At 42.7% G+C, this 26,837-nt stretch overlaps 1 protein-coding gene across 1 annotated transcript; it reads right to left on the reverse strand.

Annotated features, from left to right (window-relative positions):
• On the reverse strand, positions 1-26,837 carry sfrp1a (secreted frizzled-related protein 1a). The gene is made up of 3 exons (XM_052068336.1): positions 26,141-26,837; positions 19,351-19,431; positions 1-1,258 (listed from the first exon to the last, which is right to left on the reverse strand). Exons 1-3 carry the CDS (start codon positions 26,664-26,666, stop codon positions 933-935), a joined length of 933 nt encoding a protein of 310 aa, XP_051924296.1. The 5' UTR covers positions 26,667-26,837; the 3' UTR covers positions 1-932.

Here is a 26,837-nt window from a genome sequence, read left to right on the forward strand (position 1 = left end):
TCACAATTTAGGTTTTCTTTATTTATGTAAAATTTGTATGTACACATCATAGTCAGAAACGCACACAAAATAGTGCTAAAACAGACCATCCACGTCGAGTAAAAGACAACTGCTGACATGCTTTTCCATCTGAAATCTGTCAAAGTCCAAACACTTTTAATTCATCTTTATAATGATTACTGCAAATACACCGTGGCGCTTGAGGCAAATAATATTTGGTCAAGAGTGCATGACACACCGGCAAAACATTTTGCAATTGGAATTCGGGTTTCTGAAAGAGGTTGCAAGAAGCTTGACGATGAAAACAAGCTAAGTGGTTGAATCATCTCATGACTTTAGTCATTGTGCACTTATTCATTTGAAAATATGATGTGAGACTGAATTCTTACAACTCAAAACACATATAACAAAACCCCCATTACACTAATCATTTACAATTTATTCTTAACAATTTGTATGTAATAATAACAAAAAACAAATAGTCTTACTTTTATGGTCTAGTTCTCATTAAAAAAAAAAGAATGTAGAAATTAACAAGCTGTTACCCAGGCTTGATTGTTACATCATAACTATGACTAAAATTCACACAGAACCATTTGAAGTTAAGTTGAATCAAAATGTTCTGCCACCATCAGGTAAAATAGGCCGACACGCTTGATGTCCAAATTTGAGAAAGCATCGCCATGGAAATTGGGACAGACGAAAGCAGAGCTTTCTCAAGTGAAGAAATAAAGAAATGTAACTCTTCAATTGGTGATGTCATCTCTCATCCAAAAAGTGTAAAAAGCACATTGCAAAGGATATACGTAAACATAGAAAGATATATCAATACAAACAAAACTTTTTTTTTTTTAAAAAGCAACGTTTTGGAGTTTCATGCTTGTGCAAGTTCATATGAAGGAAAAGAAGTGACCAAATGGAGGGAGGTCAACTTATTTAAAGACATTTGCAAAGGCGGGGCATTTGTGGGTCTTGAGTTTCTTGATGGCCTTTTTGAACTCTTTTCTGGACTTGTCCCACTTATGGATGCCCGTGAGCAGGTACTGCTTGTCAACCTTCCGGCCCATGATCAGATACTGGTTACCCAAATTGTCCAGCTGCTGACATGGGCAGTCGGCACCATTCTTCAAGTACATCACCAGCTTCTTCATGTCCTTCTTCTTCAGATTGCCTGCTTTCAGCATCTTCTTCCGCTTCTGAAAGATCACCTTGCGGTCCATGTTCTCTCGCTTCACCTCCTTGATCTTGGTCTTAAAAGCTGCACGACAAGAAAGATTACACGCATAAGTTCATTTCTTACGCGTGGAGAATAACATTGTTAAATCTAATCAGAAAATATGATGAAAAAACGCCCAGTGATAAAACGTAACATTTAGACATCACACTCGATCCAACCGACATTTTCTACAACCAGAAATTACCTGATCCGCATTTGTTGTTTTTTTTAGCAGTGTCTGTTTTTTTCCAGTTGCAAATGCAAAATGTTTAAATGTCATCCATATGACTCTATTCTTCAGTGCACTGAAGCCCATGATCTTAGCTGTAGACCAGGGGTGCGCAAACTTTGTGGACCGAAGATCTACTTTTCAACTAACCTCCCGGCATCTACCCTTACCGGCGTGCGCGCACACACACACACACACACACACACACACACACACACACACACACACACACACACACACACACACACACACACACACACACACACAAGATGACGAGAAAAGATAGAGCGCAACAGCTCCGATCACAAGCTGCAATTGCAGACTGCTGAGCACTAACAACTTCAGGTGACGTAATCACGCGGCACCATAAATTCAAGATTTACCTGCTTTATTTTATTTTATAAATACTTTTTTGGGTGAAAATGAGACTGATAGGATGATTATGGTGCAGCGCACATTAACACAAAATAATATATTACTAACATGTACAAAGACACACAAATGTTTTTTTTTTTTCTCCTCGATACTCCTCGGATCTACTTGGGACCTGTCTTAGATCTACCGGTAGATCAGGATCGACATAATGGGCACCCCTGCTGTAGACAATTTGTCTTCTTCTGAGTTGCAGCCTAAACAATATGTGGTGGCCCAACTCCGTTATGTCTCTCAATTACGGAACGTTACAGATGTTTTCCTTGCTGTACTCAGTCACCCTGATTACATAACTGATTCATTACATCAAACAATTTAAGATTTGTAATTAAAAGGAAAAGAATAACAGCCATTGTGTTTTTTTATACTGCTTTTTTCATCTTTGTTGTTGTTGTTCTTGACTGGCCACAGAGTATCAAAATCCCCAAATCGCAACATAGGATTTGTACTCTAATAATTGCCAATGAGAATGTTAAAAATAACTAATAAAAAAAGAAAGAGAGGGCACAGGCACCGTTTCCCCAAGAGTGCACATGTTCGGGATTTAGGACTTTTATCCCCAGTCCCTGGTCTCAACAACAATCTCTGATGAGGCTTAGTGTTCAATGAAAACAAAATGGACCACGTTCATAATTAGTGAGTCATAAAATGAGGTTGAGCCCACCTCTGAACAACTTCATCCTGAGAAATGCTTTGTCCTGTTAATCCTTTGACATTCTGAACTTTCTTTGCCCCGTGCCGGTTAAATCCCTTCAGTCCAAGTGCGGAATATACTATGTCTTGTGAAAGTATGTGGACCCCTTGAACTTTTTTTGCCACATTTCAGGCTTCAAACATAAGAGATCAAATTGGAATTTTCTGTGAAGAATCAACACCAAGTGAGACACAATCGAGAAGTGGAATGAAATTCATATTATGTGGACAGGAGATGTGATCGAGCATATTTGACAAAAAAGCTGACTTGACTTTAAAACGTTATTTTAAGAAATAAAAAACCTGAAACATCAGGATTGCAAAGCTATTTGGCACCCCTTAGTACGAATACTATGTAAAACCACCTTTTGCTGCAGTTATGGTTAGGTTTGTTGGAGCATTCAGTTTTTCAAGGATCTAGAGAGTGAAATTTTTACTCATTCTTGCTTGCAAAATAGCTCGTGCTGAGTCAGGTTAGATGGAGAGTACTAGTGAACCGAAGTTTTCACATCTGTCCACAGATTCCCAATTGGATTCAGGTCTGGACTTTGACTTGGTCATCGTAACACTTGCATATCTTAAGTTTTGAACCTTTTCATTGTCGATTTTCTCCAAAATGTGCCTGTACTTGGCTCCAGCCATCTTCCCATCAACTCGAACTCTCTTCCTTGTCCCTACTAAAGAAAAGCAGCTGCTGACCATAACGCTGTCACCACCGTGCTTGACAGAGGGGATGGCATGTTCAGGGTGGTGTGCAGTGTGCCTTTGATGTCAAACGTAACGTTTAGCATTTTGCCCCAAAACGTTCATTTTGGTTTCATCTGACCAGAGCATCTTCTCCCATGTTTGGTGTGACTCCCAGGTGGTTTATGGCACACTTAATACACATATTTTTATCGATTACTTCGAGAAATGCCTTTCATCTTGCCACTCTTTCATGAAGGCCAGATTTGCGCAGTATGCAACTAATAGCTATCCAATGGACAGATTGCCCAACTTCAGATCTCGATCTCTGCATTTAATCTCGAGTGATCATGGGCGTCTTGGCTGCATCACTGATCAGTGCTCTCCTTGCTTGGGCAGAAACTTGAGAGGAACGGCCGGGCCTGCAATGGTCTCATACGCTTTCCATTTCAATATGATTGCTTGAAAGATGTTCAAAGCTTGTGAAATCCTTTTACAGTGAAACACATCTACAACGAAATCATGTTTGCAGCCAGACATTTTTAACAACAGGGGGGTTTTCATAGTAGCAAAGTTGATCTCAGATGTAAACACACACACACACACGCACACGCACACGCACACGCACACGCACACACACACACACACACACACACACACCAACGTATGTGTACTCTTTATTTTTATTCCAATAGTGCATAAGTATGAGCATGCACTTATTTGACACTTCATATAGTCAGTGTAGAAAGAAAAAAAAGGGAAAGAAACTGGGAATTTACGATCAGCATTCACTTTCACTTACATCAATTTCTTGGATATTGTCTTTTACTTTGCTTCCTCCGTCTTTCGTTTTGATCACTTTTACCCTCTCTTCCAGCGTCAGACCTCTTCGTGTCTTAGCTGCTTGACATCCAAAGGTCCATTTTGTAGCCATTTTAGCAATGCAGTGTTCTTGCTGCGTCTGAAACTAACAATAACAAATACTTCCTGGACTACTGCGCATGTGTAAACCAGTGTGGTGGTTACTGTTGCCGTTTCCCAATGAAGCAGTAGAGGTCACTGTTGGATTACACTTCATTGTAGTGAATCTCGTCGAGAGGCAAGAGCAGAGAAGATTTTGCAACAGGGGTTGTTTTTGTTGTATAATGGGGCAGGAAAGTGGGAATGCTGTTAATGCATGAATATTTTTTCACACTAGGGGGTATTTTCTGTATGTATTTTCATTGTAGAGGAGTTTCGCTGTACAGCCTAAGCCTGATTTAAACTTCTCCACAACAGTATCTCAGACCCGCCTAGTGCGTTTGGTCTTCATGATGCCATTTACGCTGTAAACAGACCTAACTCTGACACTATCACAGAACAGGTGCATTTATACTGAGATTGATTCCACACAAGTGGACAGTATTCATCATCATCAGTAATTTAGTTTAACACTGGATCATTCAGAATCCTCACGGAACTTCTGGAGTGAGTTGGTTGCACTGACAGTAAAGGTGTTGAGTAATTACTTTAGCTTGAAAAAACGCAAGAGCTACAAAATTTACCTCCATATTGATATACAGTATTTCACTTTTATGGCAACACTTTCAGCACACTGTTATGACCATGATAGCTCCAACGAGATGTAATGTGTGTGATTTACTGCTGGGCAATAAACTCACATGGGACAATGAGAAGGACATGAAGAAAAACCTGCAAGGGATCAACCAGAAACACCAAACAAGGTATATGCTGGCATGTTAGACCACACTTTTTACAAAAAGTGGACTGATGCAAAATTTGTCGATCCTTGTGTGCCTGCAGTAGATGTAGAATAAAGGCCGGGAATCCACATGTTTATGAACATTTCTGAGAGGAGTGATTAAACAGTCGAAGAAGGTAATAATATAACAGTCCCAACTATTTGTAACGAGCTTAGCCAGAGATGAGCTTTCTGACTGAGTGCGGGTATGAATCCCCAGCAGTATGGCTCTTATGTTCGCAAAGAGCGTTCATTAATGGAGCCATTGAGACACCTGACAAAATTTAAACACGATGGTCATGTTGCACGTGAGGCAGGAGGACATATATTTCCATTTCCCAGGATTGTTCATGCGGTTGTGGTTCATGAGCAAAAGAGCACTTCCTGGTTCGTTAGTTTTCCAAAGTGTATTTTGTTCCAGAAATACACAATCCGATGCTGCATATTTCACATCAAAAATGGAATATCATTTTGTCAAGTTATTTCATCGTATTGGTTGGAAACGAGATAGCTTTATTCTTTCAGAATTAACACGAGTATAGATGCACAAAGGGCGGCACAATGGTCGAGACTGTTTAGCACGTCCGCCTCACAGTGCAGTACTCAATTCCTTCTTCGCCTTTCCTGTGTGTGGAGTTTGCATGTTCTCCACGCGCCTGCCTGGGTTTTCTCCGAGCACTACGGTTTCCTCCCACAATCCAAAAACATGCGTGGCAGGTAAATGGAACAGTCGATATTGTCCGTAGGCGTAATTGTGAGCAAGAACGTTTATTTGTCTATGTGTGCCCTATAATTGGCAAGCAACCAGTTCAGGGTGTATCTCAGCTACTGCTCAAAGACAGCTGCGATAGGCTCCAGCACGCCTGCAACGCTTGTAAGGATAAGCGAATCGGATAATGGATGGATGGATAGATACATTACATTGGGTGTCGGTGTGTCATGGAGGTTTAGACACAGCCAACACAACATGTTAATTAGTTATGACACGCCCACCTGGCCATTACTGACTGTCGATGATCACATGACATTGCTTGTCCAATCAGTGCAGCAGGAAAATTAGTTCGCTCTGGAGTCAAAGTGTGACTGTCGTGGTTGTACATCATGCACGATTCATTTTGCACATAATGTTTTAAAAAAACGTATAATTATGTCTTTAAATTGTATTGACTTTTTTCTGTTTTAATAAATACGTTTTTTAACATCTTGAATTTGTAAAAAAAAATCATATTTTTATTTTTCACTCATGAATGTGCATATGAACTTCAGAGGTACTTCAGTACCTCTAACAAGGTTAAGAACCACCAAAGGATTTGTGACACAACACACACAAAAGGGAAAAATACCAAATACAGCCCCACTTTCATATTATTAAACTTGAACTTGTGTTCAAATTATTTAAAACTGTTTGTAAAGCCGCACACATCGTTCTATTGCCATCAATTAATTAACGGGAGCACACTGTCTCATCCCCTGCTATTTTCACAATGCATAGAACAAACATTAAACAGACTGTATCCTACATCACCGGGTGCTTTGCTATATTTTTGTTGTCCGCTGCTGCCTGACACAAGTCTTTTTCTGGTAGTTTAGTTTCTCTTTATGGCTGCCGAGAGCTTAAGCCTAACAGGAGGGTGTGTGTTGTCTCCCATTCAAAATGAAGGGCAACATGGCTTATCCAAGTGACTTAAGTGATCCGTCCTGCAGTACGGAACGGCCCTGCTCACTGTATCAACAAAGGGGTAGGGGGAGTGGGGGAAAGCAATTTGGCAATGACAACAAAGTGAGCTGTCCAAAGCAGAGGAGGGATTTAATTGAAGGTTGTTGGGAGTTTTGGGTGCAATGAAGTTCCATAAAACTCGAAGCGCGGAGAGATAAATTGCAGTGGGAACAAAGTGTGGAGTGGGACAGGCTATAAATCTGTTAAGAGCTGAGTGCCGTGTGGATTTGTGTCTGACAGAGGGAAATTCATCAGGATCCCCGAGACATAAGGGAGTGTGATAGTGTTGAGGGAATGACTTAAAAGCGTTACTTTTTCGACAACCATTCTGATCCATTGGCAGCATAGCAAGTATAAGATTCCTTCCTGACATTTGACTACTTTTCATCAAAAGCTGACTTGGCTTTGTTAGGTTCTGCTCTTACTGTGGTCAAATCACATGGGGACGTGCTTATGCATTGAGTAGGAATCATTCATGTGCATGTGTAAAAATGTTGAGGGGGATACCAAAAACAAACCACCAACAACAACTATTTAACTTCCACCTCTAAATGAAAACAGGTTTACAACCATTTCCAGTAAGTGAGATTTTCAGTGGACAAATAGGCCAATCCACTGCTAGAGAGGGTATATTTAATAAGGATTTCAGCCAAATGTCAGTGACTCATTCTTGAAACCTCGGCGTGCTTATCCATCTCATTGTTGCACAGAAAAGAACAGGAAGTCTTGAATACATATCTATTTTATGGTTCATTCCAAACAAAATAGACAAGGCTGTCTGTAAAGTCAGCTTGTAAAATCAGTTCCAAATCCTGCTGTCTCCATTCCCCGTTGTCAATTGAAAACCGAGCACATTACATGCCGTGGGTGTGAAAAACATCATAATCTTTGTGAGGGTCTTTTGTAATTTGCATGTATTTAATTGGTTTCCCGAATAAATGCCATGAAGTCATGTTTGGCTCCAAGCACAGTTGGAAATATTTTGCAGTTTGAGCGTCCTACAAGAAACACTCTCAGTTGGCCAGCTGGAAGAAGAAACAGATGTTTGGCCGAGATGCTGCAAAAAATGCTATCTGCTGTCAGGCTGTACGTTACTTGACACTGCATCGCAATTATACCACGCCACACCGGGATCAAAGTAGCCTTTTTGAGATCTACTAAAGATGTGTTTCTGAAACAGCTAAGCAAGCACTACGGTGTTTCGTCCTGTTCACCGGAGCTTACCTTAACTTGTCTGCGTCAACTCACATCACAACCTTTAACTCGGAACCAAAAACACATTTTCCCCAGGATTCAAATAGGAAATAATGTGCCACCATTGTTTATAGCCCATGACAACACAAATGCCAAAAGGGCAAGGCTCATCACCAGTCTAAACAAGGTTAAACCTTGAACAATGACTTTCATCCTCAGATGGGACAAGGGAGAAAGTCTGTTTTTAATATTCGTGTTACCTCGGTAGGGAATGTGGAAGTTGGCTTGCCAATATACTTTGGAGCAGCGAATGAATAAATATACAAGTTTCTTGATGCTTCTTTTTCAAACTAAAATCAAATATTTCCAGTTACTTCCTTTTCAGAATGATTTGTTTATGTTCCACTCCATCTGGAGGACTCCATTCCAATTGGGCAGATGAACCTTCAACATGATGAATGTGCACATCTATTAGTCTTCAATACTTGTCTTCCAGATTGCATTATGTCCGCCGCAATGCACAGACAGATTCCTGTGATAAGAACTTGCTCCTTCTTGCTGGAATCAAAACTTGCTCATGAGCGACGGGTAGATGGTCTGGAACTCATTCTTGAAGGTTTTGAGGACCTCCACATACCGCTCCTTGGTGACTGTCACTGCTGCAACAGATTCTTTGATGAAGATTGGTCAAATGATGCCTCTGGCCAAGATTCCTGGTTCCAGCAAGACGTAGCAAGTTCTCACAACTCAAACCTGTCCCGAGATTGGCTGAAAGAGAACTTCGGAGGCCGAGTGATCAGTCTCAAGACTGATTTTGAGTGAGCACCCCATAGCCCGGACCTAAGCCCAGATTTTTTTCTTTGGGGCTATCTTAAGGACAGAGTCTACGCAGGGAAACCCAGAACCATAGCAAAACTCAAGAAAGCCATCATGGAGGAGATGAGAGCCATTACCAATTAATTATAATTACCATTACCTGCGCCTCAAGAAATGCACGGAGCTAAATGGAGGCCATGTAGAACAAATGCTGTAGAACGGAGAAATAAAGGCCAAAGACCCTAGTGTTTTGATGTGATGTTTTGAATATAATAAACTAGTTATGGCCAAAGTACAAAGAAATGGGTTGGGGCCCATTTTTTGGGTCACCCTGTATACATAAAAAAGATTTCCATACAGTGTATATATTAGAGCTGGGGCGGCCCGGTAGTCCAGTGGTTAGCACGTCGGCTTCACAGTGCAGAGGTACCGGGTTCGATTCCAGCTCCGGCCTCCCTGTGTGGAGTTTGCATGTTCTCCCCGGGCCTGCGTGGGTTTTCTCCGGGTGCTCCGGTTTCCTCCCACATTCCAAAAACATGCGTGGTAGGCTGATTGAACACTCTAAATTGTCCCTAGGTGTGAGTGTGAGTGTGAGTGCGAATGGTTGTTCGTTTCTGTGTGCCCTGCGATTGGCTGGCAACCGATTCAGGGTGTCCCCCGCCTACTGCCCGAAGACAGCTGGGATAGGCTCCAGCACCCCCCGCGACCCTAGTGAGGATCAAGCGGCTCGGAAGATGAATGAATGAATGAATATATTAGAGCTGTCAAACGATTAAAATATTGAATCTAATTAAAAATGCAACTGTCATAATTAACTCAAATCAACTAAAAGGTTCATCGTGATTACTCACACATTTTTTATCGTTTCTGAATTTCCTTTTACATTTTTTGTCTTTTGGCTTTTTTCCCCATTTTAATGCTCTCGTCAACATGGAATCGTGAATCAGTTTTCTATGTGCCAAATGCAAATATTTACTGAAATAATTTCGATTTTCAATTTTACATGAACATTTTTCACTTGGTGCAGTTATTCACACATAATCTCTCACACAATATTACTGTCCATCAATAATGGTAAAAAAAATATTTTGTCACACAACAACTGCTTTAACAGCTTTTTTTACGAAATCAAAATAGAGCAATATAACATTATAAAGTGCACATCTAAGGTACACTAGTACTCAGCCTATAGTGGATTTAAACCATGGTTGCATACTTCATTTTTCTCAAGTTTGCTTTCAACACAGCAGTCTGTTTCTGTATGTTTGTTGAAGAATAACAAGACTCCGGACACCAGTGTTCATTATGTGCCGTTGTATTGGAAACTGCCGGCCGTACAAACAAGCACACGCACTTCCCCCGTGCTGCAGGGGCAAACCATTCTGAAAGGGGGGGGGGGGGTTCACTCCCCCTAACACAGTCAGGCTATGTTGATTGTATTGTTCCTACTTGCGCGGAAGTCTCTCTATGGTTTTGTGTAGACCTCATTTCAAATGACTACACTTGGTTCGATGACAACACTGGAGACATTTTACTTTCGCTAGGTCGCTACCACTGTAGGGCACTGTCACAGTCAGACGCACACAGAGAAGCTCCACCTGCTCTATTTCCATGGACACAGAACACTGTAACCTTCCACACAAAATAGTTCCAAACAAGTAACAATCACGTCAGTGGCATACATCGTACACCTGTATGATACAGAGAGAGAGAGAAGAACAGATAACTGTGGTCTTGTCAGTGGAGCAATATGGCAACTTTTTAAAAGTAAACTTTCCATTCATAAAGATACATAAAGGTAACACACAAGAAATATGGAAAATACTTAACCAGTAATCAGAAATAGTCCTAAAAAAATGGATTATCCAGAGTATCCTCTACACCTCGGACTTCAGACACGTCACTCCAAACTGCCACCTTCAGAAGTTCTCCGATGACTCTGCGATTGTTGGCCTCATTACAGAAGGGGACGATCGGGAGTACAGGGGACTGACAAAGGACTTTGTGGACTGGTGCCAGCAGAATCTCCTCCAGATCAACACTAGGAAAACTAAGGAGTTGGTTGTGGATTTCTGCAGGAAAAAGTCCTCACCAGCACCGATGAACATCCAGGGTATGGACATAGAGAGGGTGACCTCCTACAAGTACCTTGGTGTTCTTCTGAACGACAAACTGGACTGGTCTACAAACACGGACACCCTGATTAGGAAAGGACAGAGCCGACTCTTCCTACTCAGGAAACTGAGGTCTTTTGGGGTTCAGGGGTCACTCCTTAAGACGTTCTATAACTCGGTGGTGGCCTCGGCCATCCATTATGGCATTGTCTGCTGGTCAGGCAGCATCTCAGCCCGGGACAGAAAGAGACTGGAGCGACTGGTCAGGAAGGCCAGTTCTGTCCTGGGTTGCTCCCTTGACACTCTGGAGGAGGTGGGCAACAGAAGGATGCTAACTAAGCTAAAAGCTATGATGGCCAGTCCCTCCCACCCCGTCCAGCCCGCCCTGACAGCACTTGGTAGCTCCTTCAGCCAGAGACTGTTACACCCGCGCTGCAAGAAGGAGAGATACCGACGCTCGTTCCTACCGACTGCTGTCAGGCTGATGAATAAAAAATAACAATCATAATAATAATAGTAATTAAATGATGTGAAGGAAAATTGTAAATAGTACTGCGATTTATCCATGTTGTGTTCATATTGCATTTAATTGAAAGATGTTTGTTGTTTTTTTTCTCTTTCTTCTTTCTTCTTTCTACATACATTCTTGCTGCTGGAGGCTGTAAATTTCCCCAGTGTGGGACGAATAAAGGATATCTTATCTTATCTTATCTTATCTTATCTTATCTTATCTTATCTTATTTTATCAAAGGCAAAAATACTATTTTGGAAAAAACTGCAGAAATAGCAACTGAATGTAATGAGTATTTTGTCAACATCGGCAGTAACCTAGCAAAACAAATTCCTGATCCAACAAACCTGTTTGAAATAGATAGATACGTAGAAAAAAAACTCCTCTACGATGTTCCTTACGGCTGTAAAACTAGAAGAAGTATCAAATATTATAAAAACTTTTAAAAATAAAAAGTCAACTGATTGCTTTAATATTGATATGACAATAATCAAGCAGATTATAGAATATGTAGTGCGACCTTTCACGCACATATGCAACCTGTCATTCAAAGATGGTATCTTTCCATCAAAAATGAAAATTGCTAAAGTTATTCCAATCTATAAAAGTGGAGAAAAACATCTGTTTGAAAATTATAGACCAATATCACTACTACCACAATTTTCAAAAATATTAGAAAAACTATTTTCTCGCAGACTTGATAGTTTTATACAAAAACATGCGCTGTTAAGTGAGAATCAATATGGCTTCAGGGAAAAACGGACCACCTCAATGGCAGTTATGGAGTTTGTGGAAGCAATAGCCACTAATATAGACAACAAAGAATTTACTGTTGGGGTTTTCCTAGATCTAAAAAAAGCTTTTGACACAATAGATCACAGTATATTATTGAAAAAACTAGAAAGATATGGCATTAGAGGTGTAGCTTATAAATGGATAAAAAGTTATTTAGAAAACAGATATCAGTACGTGCAACTCAACAATAAAAAAACGAATCAACTGAAAATCACTCACGGAGTTCCTCAGGGGTCAGTGCTTGGTCCAAAACTATTCATCTTATATATAAATGATATCTGCCAGGTCTCAAAACTATTTAAATGTGTCCTATTTGCTGATGATACAACTTTCTACTGTTCTGGAATAAATCTGAAACAGCTCCTGACAACCGTAGAAAACGAATTAAACAAATTAAAAAACTGGTTCGACAGAAATAAATTGTCACTTAACCTGAAAAAATCGAAGTCAATTGTTTTTGGCACAAGACCAATCAAACACCAAGCTAAAATTATGGTGAACTCAATTGAAATAGAAAGAGCGTATGAAACCAAGTTTCTCGGATTAGTAATAGACTCATATGTTGGAAACCACATATCGATAACGTAAAAAGAAAAATAGCCAAGACCGTAGGGGTCCTCTACAAAACCAAGGAAGTGCTAAATAAGAGATCTTTGTACACATTATACACTTCATTATTATTACCATATATGACCTACTGTGTGGAAATATGGGGAAATGCCTGCAAAACAAACACACTCCCTATTCTCAAACTACAAAAAAACCAATTCGAATTATTAATAGATCAAAATATACGGAACCCACAAATCCACTATTTATCAAATTAAATACGATGAAATTTTATGACCTGGTTGACTTTAAAATCGCCCAATTAATGTACAAAGCACACAATAACCTGCTCTGCCAAAACATTCAGAAGTTTTTTGAAATTCGAGAAAGCAACTATGAATTAAGAGGTACCAACTTATTCAAAAAACTCAAAACAAGAACAAACATCAAGCAAAGAAGTGTATCTAGCAAAGGTGTTAATATGTGGAATAATCTCGAAATGGACTTAAAAATGAGTAAATCGCTTGCTGATTTCAAAAACAAATTCAACAAAATAGTACAAACAACCTACATCAATCAGAGCTAAAATGATAAATTCTAAACATTAAATATAATGACAAATCAGAACTAAGTTGATAAATAGAGAAAGGTATTGAAATATCCATTATGAATACAAGAGAAAATTGACACAAGAGTGCCAGGGTGAGGATGTATATAATCCCGATACAAACCAAAAGTTGTGAAAATATCACGGTTAAGGGTAAAGTATGAGCCTTAATGGAGACTTCTTCTTACTTTTTCTTTTCTGATTGATTTAGTAGATATAAACACATAACGGGGTAGGACTAGATATGTTTTTTTACTTCATCCTACTCCCTTGAACATAATAACTGTGTTGAATGAAGACTGATTTCTTTCTTTTTACTTTTTTATCTACCTTATTTTCTGTCAAATTCATTCATTCATTCATTCATCTTCCAAGCCGCTTGATCCTCACTAGGGTCGCGGGGGGTGCTGGAGCCTATCCCAGCTGTCCTCGGGCAGTAGGCGGGGGACACCCTGAATCGGTTGCCAGCCAATCGCAGGGCACACAGAAACGAAAAACCATTAGCACTCACACTCACACCTAGGGACAATTTAGAGTGCCCAATCAGCCTGCCACACATGTTTTTGGAATGTGGGAGGAAACCGGAGCACCCGGAGAAAACCCACGCAGGCCCGGGGAGAACATGCAAACTCCACACAGGGAGGCCGGAGGTGGAATCGAACCCGATACCTCTGCATTGTGAAGCCGACGTGCTAACCACTGGACTACCGGGCCGCCCTTTCTGTCAAATTATTACTGTAAATGTTTTATGTTCAATAAACAAACAAACAAAACAAACAAAACAAAAACAAACAAAAAAAACTCCTTAGGTATCCGTTTTCGGTGTCTCGCGCTGCCGTGGCTGGCAAAACAGACATGGGCGTGGACTTCTGCAGCGCGCTTGTTGTTTTGTTTCTGGTGTATTTATAGAGCAACGTAACATCCGCTTGTCACAATGATGAGAGACAATAAAACGAATGACATGCCGGCTCAGACGTCGCCCGGCCAAACAAGGTCTGCGTCAGGTGCTGGGGAACCAGAGCACCTTGATGAAAAATGGGCTACTGGAACAAAGCGGAGATGGGCGAGATGCGATAACATGGCTCTGTGGGAATGCTACTACTCAAGCAACCCTAGTCAGAGGGGTTACATGCAGAGAATGTGGGCTAAATGGTTACTTCGAAACCCACAGTCACGGTTGACCACGAAACAACTAGTAGCTCAGTGTTCCAACATCCACAAACGGCAACTGCTGTCACAACTTCAGATTGATGAGGTACAACGCAGGTTCCATGGTGAAGGGCCCCAGGCTGCCAGATCAGAGGAGGAGGTCATACAAGAGATTGGGAGGCAAGCCCCAATGAACGCAGATGATGAGATTGGGTGGCCAGCCCCAATGAATGAAATGCTGAGCGAGGCAGCAACTGACCTGAAAGCTAAGATCATGGCGAGAATGAAAGCTGGGCAATCTTAAACCGATTACAACGGCTATGTGAAGTACCACCTGAAAGTCTCATGGAAAGTGTGAATGCAGCTCTGAGGGCGAACCCTACCGTAACGATCACGGAAATGAACTGATATACGCTTCAGCATCAGTGATCCTTGAGACTCTGGGCTATAAGAGCAACCATGGAAGCCATGAGATACGTTACCCACCATGGAAAAGACGGTTGAAGGCTAAGATCAAGGCGGCCCGGAAAGATGTGAGTCAATTGACGGAGGCCCAGAGAGGTGTGATGAAAAAGCCGATACCCGAGAGGTACATCCAGATGACCATACCTGAAGCACTTGAAACTGCCAAACAAAGGCTCCATGCCTTGTCCAGTCGCCTAAAGCGGTACACGAAAGAGAATGAGGCCAGACGAATAAAAAGGGCTGTTCGCAACACAACCTGCGAAAGTGTACGGTCAGTGGCAGGGTCCTAACAACAGAGCTGACCCACCAAGACTGGAAACTGGAAACTGAAAGGTACTGGAAAGGCATATGGGAGAAGGAGGTTGCACATAACAGCAGTGCACAATGGCTGGTGTCCCTGAACAGGACCCAGTTACCATAACAGTGGCAGACACACAGGAAAGAGTCTCAGATATGAAGAATTGGACAGCACCAGGCCAGGACATGGTCCACACCTACTGGCTAAAGAAACTCACAGCACTCCATGAGCGCCTAGCAGTACAAATGAACCAGCTGCTGAGGGATGGGACTCACCCAGAATGGCTAACCGAAGGGCGAACGATCCTGATCATGAAGGATCCCTCGAAGGGTGCAGCCCCATCCAACTATCGGCCAATAACCTGTCTCTCCACAACATGGAAGCTCATGTTAGGCATCATTGCGGCTAAGATAAGTGGACACATGAATCAATACATGAGCGAAGCACAGAAGGGCATTGGTAGAGATACCAGAGGAGCCAAACATCAGCTCCTGGTAGACAGAACAGTCGCACAAGACTGCAGGTCCCGACGTAGCAACCTGTGCACAGCTTGGATTGATTACAAGAAAGCCTATGACTCGATGCCACATACATGGATCACTGAATGCTTGGAGTTGTATAAGGTGAACAGGACCCTAAGAGCCTTCGTTGCGAACTCGATGAGGATGTGGAAAACCACACTTGAAGCCAATGGCAAGCCACTTACCCAAGTGTCCATCAAATGTGGCATATACCAAGGTGATGCACTCTCCCCACTGCTGTTCTGCATAGGACTGAACCCCCTAAGCCAAGTAATCACCAAGACAGGATATGGATACCGCCTCAGAAATGGAGCTACAATCAGTCACCTCCTCTACATGGATGACATAAAGCTGTATGCTAAGAGCGAAAGGGACATAGATTCCCTGATCCACACAACCAGGATCTACAGCAGCGACATCGGGATGTCATTCGGGCTTGAGAAATGTAGTCGGATGGTGACTAAGAGAGGAAAGGTAGTCCGCACAGACGGAACAATACCAGACATTGAGGACAGCTACAAGTAACTCTATACCACAAGCCAATGGCAACCTCGAACAGGCAACAAGGAAAGCGACTACGGCAAGAATAAGACCCGGGCAACAAGCAGCTATGCCCTGCCAGTGATCAGATACTCTGCAGGAATAATAAGGTGGCCAAAGGAAGAGATTCAGACCACGGATGTTAAGACCCGAAAGCTCCTAACCATGCATGGAGGGTTCCATCCCAAATCCAGCACCCTGAGACTGTACGCAAGCCGAAAGGAAGGAGGCCGGGGACTAGTGAGTGTCATCCAAGCTCCATGAATACATCAAGGAGAAGGCTCCAATGGATGATTAAGATATCCTTTATTTGTCCTGCAATGGGGAAATTACAATCAGAATTCAGAAAGAAAAAAAAAAAACGCTGGGTAGAGAGAGGGAAAAAAAACGCGCTCGAACTATACTCTTCTGAGGATAATTTAAGTCCAGGATAAAAAAAAGACCCTAGCACATAAATAAGCCGCCAACAATTCCAGACAGCCTTGAGTCCTTGGTCTGTCGCTCCAAAACCATAACAATATTGCGGTTGAGCTCAGTCACCGCTTGAGTCTGAGTGTTGGACATTCGCGCCAAGCCATCCAGAGTGACCGGCAGCTTCTTCACTTCCAATGGAGCCGCTCCCGTCAGTTGAATTTTGCGATAGAACAGCAAGCTGCCAACACCAAACAGCACCATACCTGTTTTCAAAAGGCCAATAATGTAGATGTCTTCCACATCCTCTACGGACAGTACTGCCAGGCACAGCGGTCTCCACTTGCTCCATGGATCCAGGGCGTATCCGGCAACAAGTGTCCCCGGAGGGCAAGCAGGCTCCCCACTGCCCGCTCTTTTCGTCAATTTATTTATTTTTTTGTCGATTACATCGAGAGACCAGCCAACTAATTCCATGGTTAGTTCTTCGGATGAAAAATACGGAAGGAGGCGAGGAAAAAAATTTAGACAAAGACAGACAAGGACTAAGTGGCGAGCACGGAAAGTGTGGGGGTGAGGGCAGGAGGAGCAGTGCAAAAAGCGTCCGGCTTCGTCGAGAGCCAAGCAGAAGAGAAGAGAATGGCTGTACTCAGAGAATGTCTCAGACAATGGGGAACAGAGGATGAGGCGCTGGAAGAGGGACCATCATGGGAAGACAAGCCCCTACACGGGATGTACCACCAGACCATAACTGAAGTGGCTGATCTCAAGAAATCCTATCAGTGGCTAGAGAGGGCTGGCCTGAAGGACAGCACAGAGGCACTCATCCTGGCTGCTCAGGAGCAGGCCCTGAGCACCAGAGCCATTAAGGCCCAGATATACCACACCAGACAAGACACAAGTTGTTGGTTGTGCAAAGAGGCATCTGAGACAATCCAACACATAACTGCAGGGTGTAAGATGCTGGCAGGGAAAGCCTACATGGAACGCCATAACCAGGTTGCTGGCAGGGCCTACCGAAACATCTGTGCGCAGTATGGACTGGAAACCCCAAAGTCAAAATGGGAAATACCTCCGAAGATGGTAGAGAATGACAGAACAGAGATCCTTTGGGACTTCCAGATCCAGACTGACAAGATGGTAATGGCGAACCAACCAGATATGATGATCATAGATAAAGGGCAGAGGAAAGCCGTTGTAGTGGATGTAGCGGTCCCAAGTGATGGAAACATCAGAAAGAAGGAACACGAGAAATACCAAGGGCTCAGAGAGGAGCTGGAGAGAGCCTGGAAGGTAAAGGTGACAGTCGTGCCTGTGGTGGTCGGAGCACTCGGGGCAGTGACCCCCAAACTAGATGAGTGGTTGCAACAGATCCCGGGAACAACATCGGACATCTCAGTCCAGAAATGCGCAGTGCTGGGAACAGCAAGGATACTGTGCAGAACCCGCAAGCTTCCTGGACTCTGGTAGAGGACCCAAGCTGAATGAGGGGCGGACACAACCCGAGGGGTGAGACGAGAATTTTTTTTATATACAGTAAATATTACCATCCCGGAATTCTATGGAAAGGAACATCCTTCACCCGGAATAAAAACCTATGCATTAACATTTTGACTTATGTGTTACCGGAACTTTCGTAAGCGGAAATTCAACTACCATCCATATCATTCAACCCGGACGGAGGTGTAATGCCGCGGGAGCTTAAATACACGCAACGCCCACCCGATGTGACGGAAAAGACACAACGCTGAAAAAAAGTTTTCACTTCACGTTTTTCGATCATCACATTCTAAACGATGACGTGTAAGTGAGTTTTTATTGCCGTGTGTTTTACTGTAATTGTGAATGATTTTAACTTTATTCACTTACATCCTGGAGAACGCGCCACTAGCTTAAAAGCAGCACCCACTCTACATGACCGAAGAAACCTGTTCGCTTTGCTGTTTTCATTCATCAGATTCGAAACAAAGACGTGTAAGCGACTTTTTATTGGCATGCGTTTTACTGTAATTGCGAAAGATTTTAACTTGATTCACTTATGTCGTGTAGATCATCGCATCGAAACGTAGAAGAGCTATAATGATTGGAGCGGAGAGAGTGAAATGCGTCCGTTTGAGCGAGGCTGGACAGTTAAAAAGATCCAGCAGACGCTGGAGTCGGAAAGACGCAAATCTACGAAACTTAAAACATTTCACTTAGTATGATTTCTGGTAGTTACAATTTCTCAACTCAACTGTATTTATAGAGCACTTTCAAACAGCATTTTATTCAGAAGTCTAAGAGGGTAATATTCAACAACAGTTGGCCCAGACAGCAAAACAAACATTCAACTTTACTGCTGTGCGCAGCTATCACATAAAGACTTTAACGACCCCACTTCATTAGCCACTGAACACAATCCTCTCCCAATCCAGCCAACTGGGATGTGACCATATGATAAAAGCCGAGAGCTGTTTTTTTTTTTTGTAGAAACAAAGTTTGCCTAACGGAGGTTGCACTTAAAAAAAAGATACATATATGTTGCTTGACATACTGAAAGCAGTCTATGTAAAACAGTGAGGAGCTGTTCCAAGTTCAATGAGAGAAGATTTTAAAAAATGCCGCTGACTGTAAAATGATGGGTATATTTTATGTGAGTGCAAATGACGGAGTGTCACGGCATTCTTACCAAATTCACTGGCACACATATGATCCAGCATTGCGTCGGTTTTCATTTCATTGTCGCAGGGAGGGCAAATGGGAGAATAACCTGTGGAGCAATATGGGGACAAAGTAGTTAAAGTACAATGACATGAAAATTACATTTGCAATCAGACAAGATCGATTTTAGTCCACACCATTAAATGAAAAGTATTTATCTATACAATTATGACCACACAGTAATTTGGCTGCATGACCAAATCATATCTAATTATTTAAACTCTCTGGAGTTTGTCTTTTAAACTGGGTAGGCCTTTCTAAACTGACCACAGCAAGGAATGTTTTCATCTTTTATGGCCAGCTGTGACTAAAAGAGGCAGAAAGCAATGTTTTTTACATGCTCGTTGCACGTGGTTAAAAGTGTGCTTCCTATTTAACCAAACTACCCACAGCATTTCACAATCACACCGGGGTAAATGGTGGTGGTGGGGTTGGGGGCTGGTAAACACATAGTTTTCTCTCCATTGCCAGTTGTCCATTACATGTGTTTCACAAAAGTTTGTCACAGTGACACCCAGGTGCAAAGGGCTTGTGAAAACAGACACTGCTTACAGTGTCACAGTCCCTTTGCACTTTTTGATATGCTTTCTCATTTTAAATCAATTATCACCACATTTTATGTTGCAACACGAGAGTGGGAAGCACTGTTAGCAGTTCTCTGCTTACAATAATGATGGAAAGCTGAGAGGATCCATTGGAATGCAGATGCCCGTGGTGAAGTTCATACACCTAGCAGGAACTCCGAGTGTGCCCTGCTTTGTTTCTCGACAGCGACAACAAATGATAACAGGTGATGTCTGTAGAATGGGGACATCTGTGTGGTCCCGTGAACTTTCAAATGGGGAGGGGGTTTTCTTTTTAGAAAAACAGGCCTCTATCCTTACCAACGTGTCAGTCAATAACACCCGGCCCCTTGACACACACAGACACACGCACACACACACACAAACACACACACACACACACACACACACACGCACACACACACAGAGCCATGTCCTCTTTTCAGATAGAGTGAGCACTGTGTAAATGCTGGAAAATGCACAGTCACCCCATTTAGAGCTTACGTGTAGTGTGAAAAAGCGTTCAAGTGGTGTCGTTAAAGCGTCAGATGGAAATCTAAGTGAGTTGACGATGTAATGACGGAAAGCCCTCTTTATGTTAGGTTTGAAAATGAATGAGATGGCTGTACATTCCCTACCCGGGTGTAGACCTCACTGGAGGCTTGTGGCAGGGGCAGAGCAACACAACAGCAAACCTACGTTTATAATCAACCCACACTTTGTCTTTCCCCAGACTTGTTGGTTTTGGCCATCTTTCAAGGTTCCTCTGGTATTTGTCAACTTGGCTCGGGCTGGGAACAGAACCCCCTGCCCTCCCCTCCATTGATTCTGTGTGAGGTGTGTGAGTCAGCCTCAGACCAGGGAGTCTCTACAGCAGGGGTGCCCAAACTTTTTGGATCGAAGATCTACTTTTCGATCAACTAACCTCATGGGATCTACTCTTACCGGCGCGCGCACACGCACACACACGCACACATATACACACACACACGCGCGCGCGTGCACGCCATGATGAGAAACAGCCTGAAACGGAGGCATGCGACGCACTTTTGCAGCCTGTTTAATATCGTAGCTCACACGTACCGTTTTAAAGTGCTTCCCTGGGCCCTCCTAGATTCCTATTCTTTGCTCGTGCCCTTGGTGAATTGTACACGAAGCAAACTCTGAATGAGAATCATGACGATAAAAGATAGAGAGCAACAGCTCTGATCACAAGCTGCAATTGCAAACTGCTGAGCGCTATCAACTTCCGATGACGTAATCACGCCCCACCGTAAATTTAAGATTTACCTGCTTTTTTTCATTTTTAAAATATTTTTTTGTGAAAATGAGACTGATAATATGATTAGTGTGCAGTGTATATTAACACAAAAAATATATTAAAACATGTGCAAAGACACACAAATGGTTGTTTTTTTTTCTTCTCGACACGCCTCGGATCTACTTGGGAACTGTCTTAGATCTACCGGTAGATCAGGATCTACCTAATGGGCACCCCTGCTCTACAGGTTTGGGCAATGAGCAGGCAATGAGCAGGCAAAGAGCCATTAGTAATGGATGATGGCTCTGGGTGGGGTGGCCTGGGGGTGGGGTCACAGGGAGGGGTGGATACTTGGTGGGGCTCGCCATGTCTTTGGCGGCTTGCTTCAAGATTGCTTAAGAAATTCACAAACTTCCGAATTTGAAAGTCTCCCTTGATGAAATATTGAAAAAAGATGTGGGTCGTTTTCCTGTTTCGCTTAATTGGTCATTGAATGGTTTACTTAACAGACAGAGCTATTCTTTTTTTTTCGTGGGCTTTGACCCAGCATTGTTCTTTGCTACTCAATAAACAACACATAAAAAGAGCTTTTCGGTCATCCATCACGCTAAGTTAGCAGCTTGCTGTCAGCTTTGTATGGTCATGGTTCCAAGGCCCTTTTATACAAAATAAGAACCGACTACCATGTCAGATGCGGGTTGTCCTTCCAACACAAAAAGTTGCACTCGCTTTGTTTGTGTTTGGCTTTACATCTTCACACCTTCACTCCTGAAACAACAGTATCAAGCCAATTTATCTGCAGCAGTGTCACATTTTCCAGGGTGACAAAAGTGGTCGCTGCTTATTTTTTCAGCAGGGGACTTTGACTTCAAATTCTTTTAATGTTGGTTACTTCCCAGGCTATTTTTACATGTAGGCGATATTTGGGTAAAGGTGAAAATTCTGCTTTTTGAATCGTTCGGAATAACCTGGTTACATGCGTGAGCAGACAGAGTTACTCCAGTATATATGGGCATTGTGATCAGTTGAAATATCCCGATATAAAACCACAACGTATGGATAATGTCATGAAGCTAAAAGACGCCATTTCCTCTTCTTACTTTCGAGCTTCTGTGCTGTTATTTGGGTTGGAAAAGGGGTAACCCAGATAGATGTCTTATTTGGATTTTAAAATATCACATGAGCATCTTCGCGTTTTTGCATGTGCTTACATGGCCTTTCAAAAAAGGTTATTTGATTACATGTAAATGTAATCATTGTGACACAGAAAATGGGGCCCATATTACACGAAATGCATCACTGATTAGGGCAATGATAATTTTAAAGGCAAACAAAATGAACGAATGAACTGCTTACATTGTTTTAGAGTGAGATCTGATTTTTTTTTAAGTAATCCTTCTTACAGGCCGTATTACGTGCCTAAGTGTGAAACAGTGACTGGAGTTTTTCAGGATAATGTTGCATACAAATGATCTAAAGCAGGGGTGCCCATTACGTCGATCCTGATCTACCGGCAGATCTGAAACAGGTCCCACGTAGATCCAAAGAGTGTCGAGGAGAAAAAAAAACAACCATTTGTGTGTCTTTGTACATGTTAGTAATATATATTTTTTGTGTTAATGTACGTTGCACCATAATCATCCTATCAGTCTCCTTTTCACAACATAAATATTTGAAAAAATAAAATAAAGCAGGTAAATCTTGAATTTACGGTGGCGCGTGATTACGTCACCGAAAGTTGTTTGCGCTCAGCAGTCTGCAATTGCGGCTTGTGCTGTAAAGATAGAGCTGTTGCGCTCTATCTTTTATCGACATTATTCTCATTCAGAGTTTGCTTCGTGTACAATTCACCGAGGACACGGGCAAAGAATAGGAATCTAGGAGGGCCCAGAGAAGCACTTTAAAACGGTACGTGTGAGCTACGACAGTTAACAGGCTGCAAAAGTGCATCGCCTGCCTAAGGTTCAGGCTGTTTCTCATCATGGCGTGCACGCGTGCGTGCGTGTGTGTGTGTGCATGTGCGTGTGTGTGTGTGTGCGCGCGCGCGTGCCGGTAAGGGTAGATCCCGTGAGGTTAGTTGATCGAAAAGTAGATCTTCGGTCCAAAAAGTTTGGGCACCCCTGATCTAAAGTGTGTATTTTATTGAATTTGAACCACACTTGATATGCATATCGAGCCCCTAAATTTCACGATGTGGCGAGTGAAAAAAAAAGATGTACCCACAGCTGTAGTCTGCCGGACTCTAAAAAACATTTTTATTCTAAATATTGAAGCTTGGAGTAAAAAACAAAAAAATGTTTTTTTAAAAAAGGTTCACGAGTGCACACACTGTTGATGTTCACTTGAATGAGAGCTGTGGCTGATTGGTCACCCAGCACGACGGTTGTACTCCCACCGGTCAGAGAGTGAGGACAACCGAGCCGTGCTTTTTTATTTTTCACTGCGACTTTATCTCTCTGTTGGATACTATAATCAAGTGGACTTAATCAACATTAGATTACATTACACATTTAGCTACTTTTCACAACACTTTGAACCTCCTGGACAAGATAGCGTGAGCAGCAGGATATTCGTGGATTGTTGTCGGGTCTGGTAGCCACTTTAAGTGGCGGAGGATATGTAAATAAAAGTGGGGCTGTGGAGCTGGGCGAATTGTCTCAGCTAAAAGCTAGCTACGCAAGCCTCCGCTGTCAAGCCTCTGTACAGCTCTAACGGCGGATTCATAACATAAAAAATGGGTGATCTGGAATAACGACTAGAGGGAAATCGCTATGTTCGGGGCGGTTGCGTTTTCTTAATCGTGGAACCTGGCTAAACACTCTGAATCCCGACGCTTCAATCTAACTGAGGCTGACCGTGGCACAAAATTAAATTTCATTGCCAGATTATGATGTCGGGACACTGCACCGCGTCCTGCTGACATCCTGGTAGTTAATACACGACACAGCTCTTTGAAGTCCAAGTATGTTAAGTCATATTTTTAATCATTTGTTTTCATTTTGGTTCCTGAAAATGTCTCACAGGAAAATGGCCATTAGGAGTAAAATGTTTGGAGTCTTGCACTTTTGAAAATTGGCAGCTCTGTGAAATATTCTAACCTTAGCGCAGGTGCAACCAAGAAAAAAAAAAAGTTGGACACGCCAGTACAATTAAGACAAAAACTTAATCAAGAGCCCAACCTTACGTTGGATTGATTTAATTCAAGTACAGTACATTCTTATGTTTGCGGTCAAATTCATGTATCTCTTTAGAATATATGGGTCAGACTTTCTCATACCTACTGCCGCTGACTTTTGTTTTGTTTGAACAGTTTCACTTGGTCAAATCTCTTCTAATATTTCATACTAAAAAATAAATAAGAGCATGTATCATTCCTTCTGATATTATATCGCACGATATCGGTATCGGACCGTACTCTAGGCCACAACATCGGGATTGTATCGGAAGTGAAAAAAGTTGTATCAGGACACCCCTAGCTGAAGCAAACCTAAAGAGAACGATAGCACTGTCAAGTTTTTTTAGATCTTTATTTTCTGTGTTCTTTTTTAACAAGCTAGAAAATTGTGAAAACCATGTTTTTTTATTTTAAAAACAAAAGTTCAATACCTTCCCTTTTGCTGGAAAAATGGTTTGATCCACCTCACCCCTCCCACCCCTGCTTTGGAGCGCAGAGTGCGAGAGAAGCATGCTGTCTGTTACCTCCGCGACGTCCCATCAGAGTGCAAGTGAGTCTATCCTTGCTTTAATCTGGATGTGACACATTTCTTAACTTCTTCTCAGTATCGACACATGATTTATTTATGTTTTATTCTGGACTGAAATTATCCTCAGAAGAGGATAGTTCGAGCGTGGTTTTTATTCTCTCTCCCTACCTTGTGTTTTCCTTTCTGAACTCTGACTGTAAATTTCCCCATTGCAGGACAAATAAAGGATATCTTAATTATTGCCATTAAAGGCCACATACAGGTAGCCTCATGTGAAAAAGATTGGTTTTCAACAAACACGAGCAAGGTACAGCTAAGATTGTTTGATCTAATGAGCTTTCCTTAAACGATGATGTACGTGAACTGGATGAACGTATCAGTATTGGCTTGTTAAAAATAAAATACGTTGCTTAGTTATCTGCTTTTTGGCTGCTGCTAATGAGAGAGCGGGGAGATACCTTGATAGGCTATTTCGTTGATTATTTGTTTTTCGATCCTCACATTCAAAACCATACAGACACTTAACATATACCAGTGGACATCTTCATTACTATTAATTAACAACATGATTTACGATTTGCTTATTCCACTTTGAGGAGGAGAACAACAGGGAGAGGCTGCCTTTCAAGAAAAGTGGAACACAATTTAGTCAGAGGTTGGTTTACCCCAGAAACATGCATATTCTCAACGTCTATTTTGAGGGGCTACGGCAAAGTAAGGTGTCCTCCCCAGAAATGAGGGTTATCATAAATTGGGATTTTCCAATTACATAGCTTTTGACCTATGCTGTGTTCATCATTTAAATAACTTAAATCAGCTTTGGTTTACCGGGAGACTTTCTGCGCACATTTTTTGGGGGGGGGGGGGGGGGGGGGGTGTTAAATGCCCCTACAATCCGCCACCCGCCGGTCGATGCACAGCTGCCAACGAACCCTCCACACCCCCACGACCCCAACCTCCACCCACAGTTCCTTGTCCTCCCAGTCTTTGTAGCACCCATAGACCTTCTCTGTCACACCCCTAAACCTCTGATCCTAGAATCGCCCCTGGTCTGTTGAAAAACTTGACTCGATAAGTGGAAAAGTGGATAAAAGAGGGACCAAAACAACAGTTGGAAAGCACACACACACAAAACAACAGTTGGAAAGCACACACACACACACACACACACACACACACACACATAAAAATATACACGGAACAACAACAAGTTGTAAAGACTGATCTTACCTGTCTGCTTCGTGGATTCGGTGGCGTTGGGTTGAGTCATGGCGATGCACACATCGTCTTGTGGGTATTTGTCGCAGGTGAGCATCTCCGGCCAGGGGAAGCCAAACGCCTCCATGATGGGCGTGCAGCTGTCCCGCACGGCCTCGCACAGCCATCTGCACGGGTAGATAGGTCGCTCCAGGCACACGGGCGCAAAGAGCGAGCAGAGAAATACCTGCGTGCCCGGGTGGCAGTTTTTGTGCACCAGGGGCACCCAGCTGCTGGCCTGTTGCTTCACCTCGGCCATGGTCTCATGCTCGAGCAGATTCGGCAACAGCATCTGAGCGTAGCCCACGCTGTGGCACAGCCGCAGGTCGTCGGGGATGTCCACGCACTGCGGGGGCTTTCCGTAGCCGCGTCCGACGTTGTACGGGTCGGACGACTTCCAACTTAGATACTCGTACTCGGAGGCTGCGCACGCCGTCAGGAGCGCCATGGTCAGAGCCAAGCCGACCGTCCCAAAAGCTGACCGAGAAGTAGCCCGCATTGTGACTTCTCGCGAACTTGAAACAGTGGGCTCACTTCAGAAAGAAAAAAAAAGAACGACGACGGAGATTTGCAAATAATGATCCGCTTCGGTAAGGTCCTCGACCGTGTTGCCCTCCTCTCGAACGCGTATGTGTGGCTTCTGCCGAGCTCAACTGATGGGAGTCTCGGA

This window comes from Hippocampus zosterae, chromosome 6 (assembly GCF_025434085.1).
Source record: "Hippocampus zosterae strain Florida chromosome 6, ASM2543408v3, whole genome shotgun sequence".
Taxonomy (NCBI): Eukaryota; Metazoa; Chordata; class Actinopteri; order Syngnathiformes; family Syngnathidae; genus Hippocampus; species Hippocampus zosterae.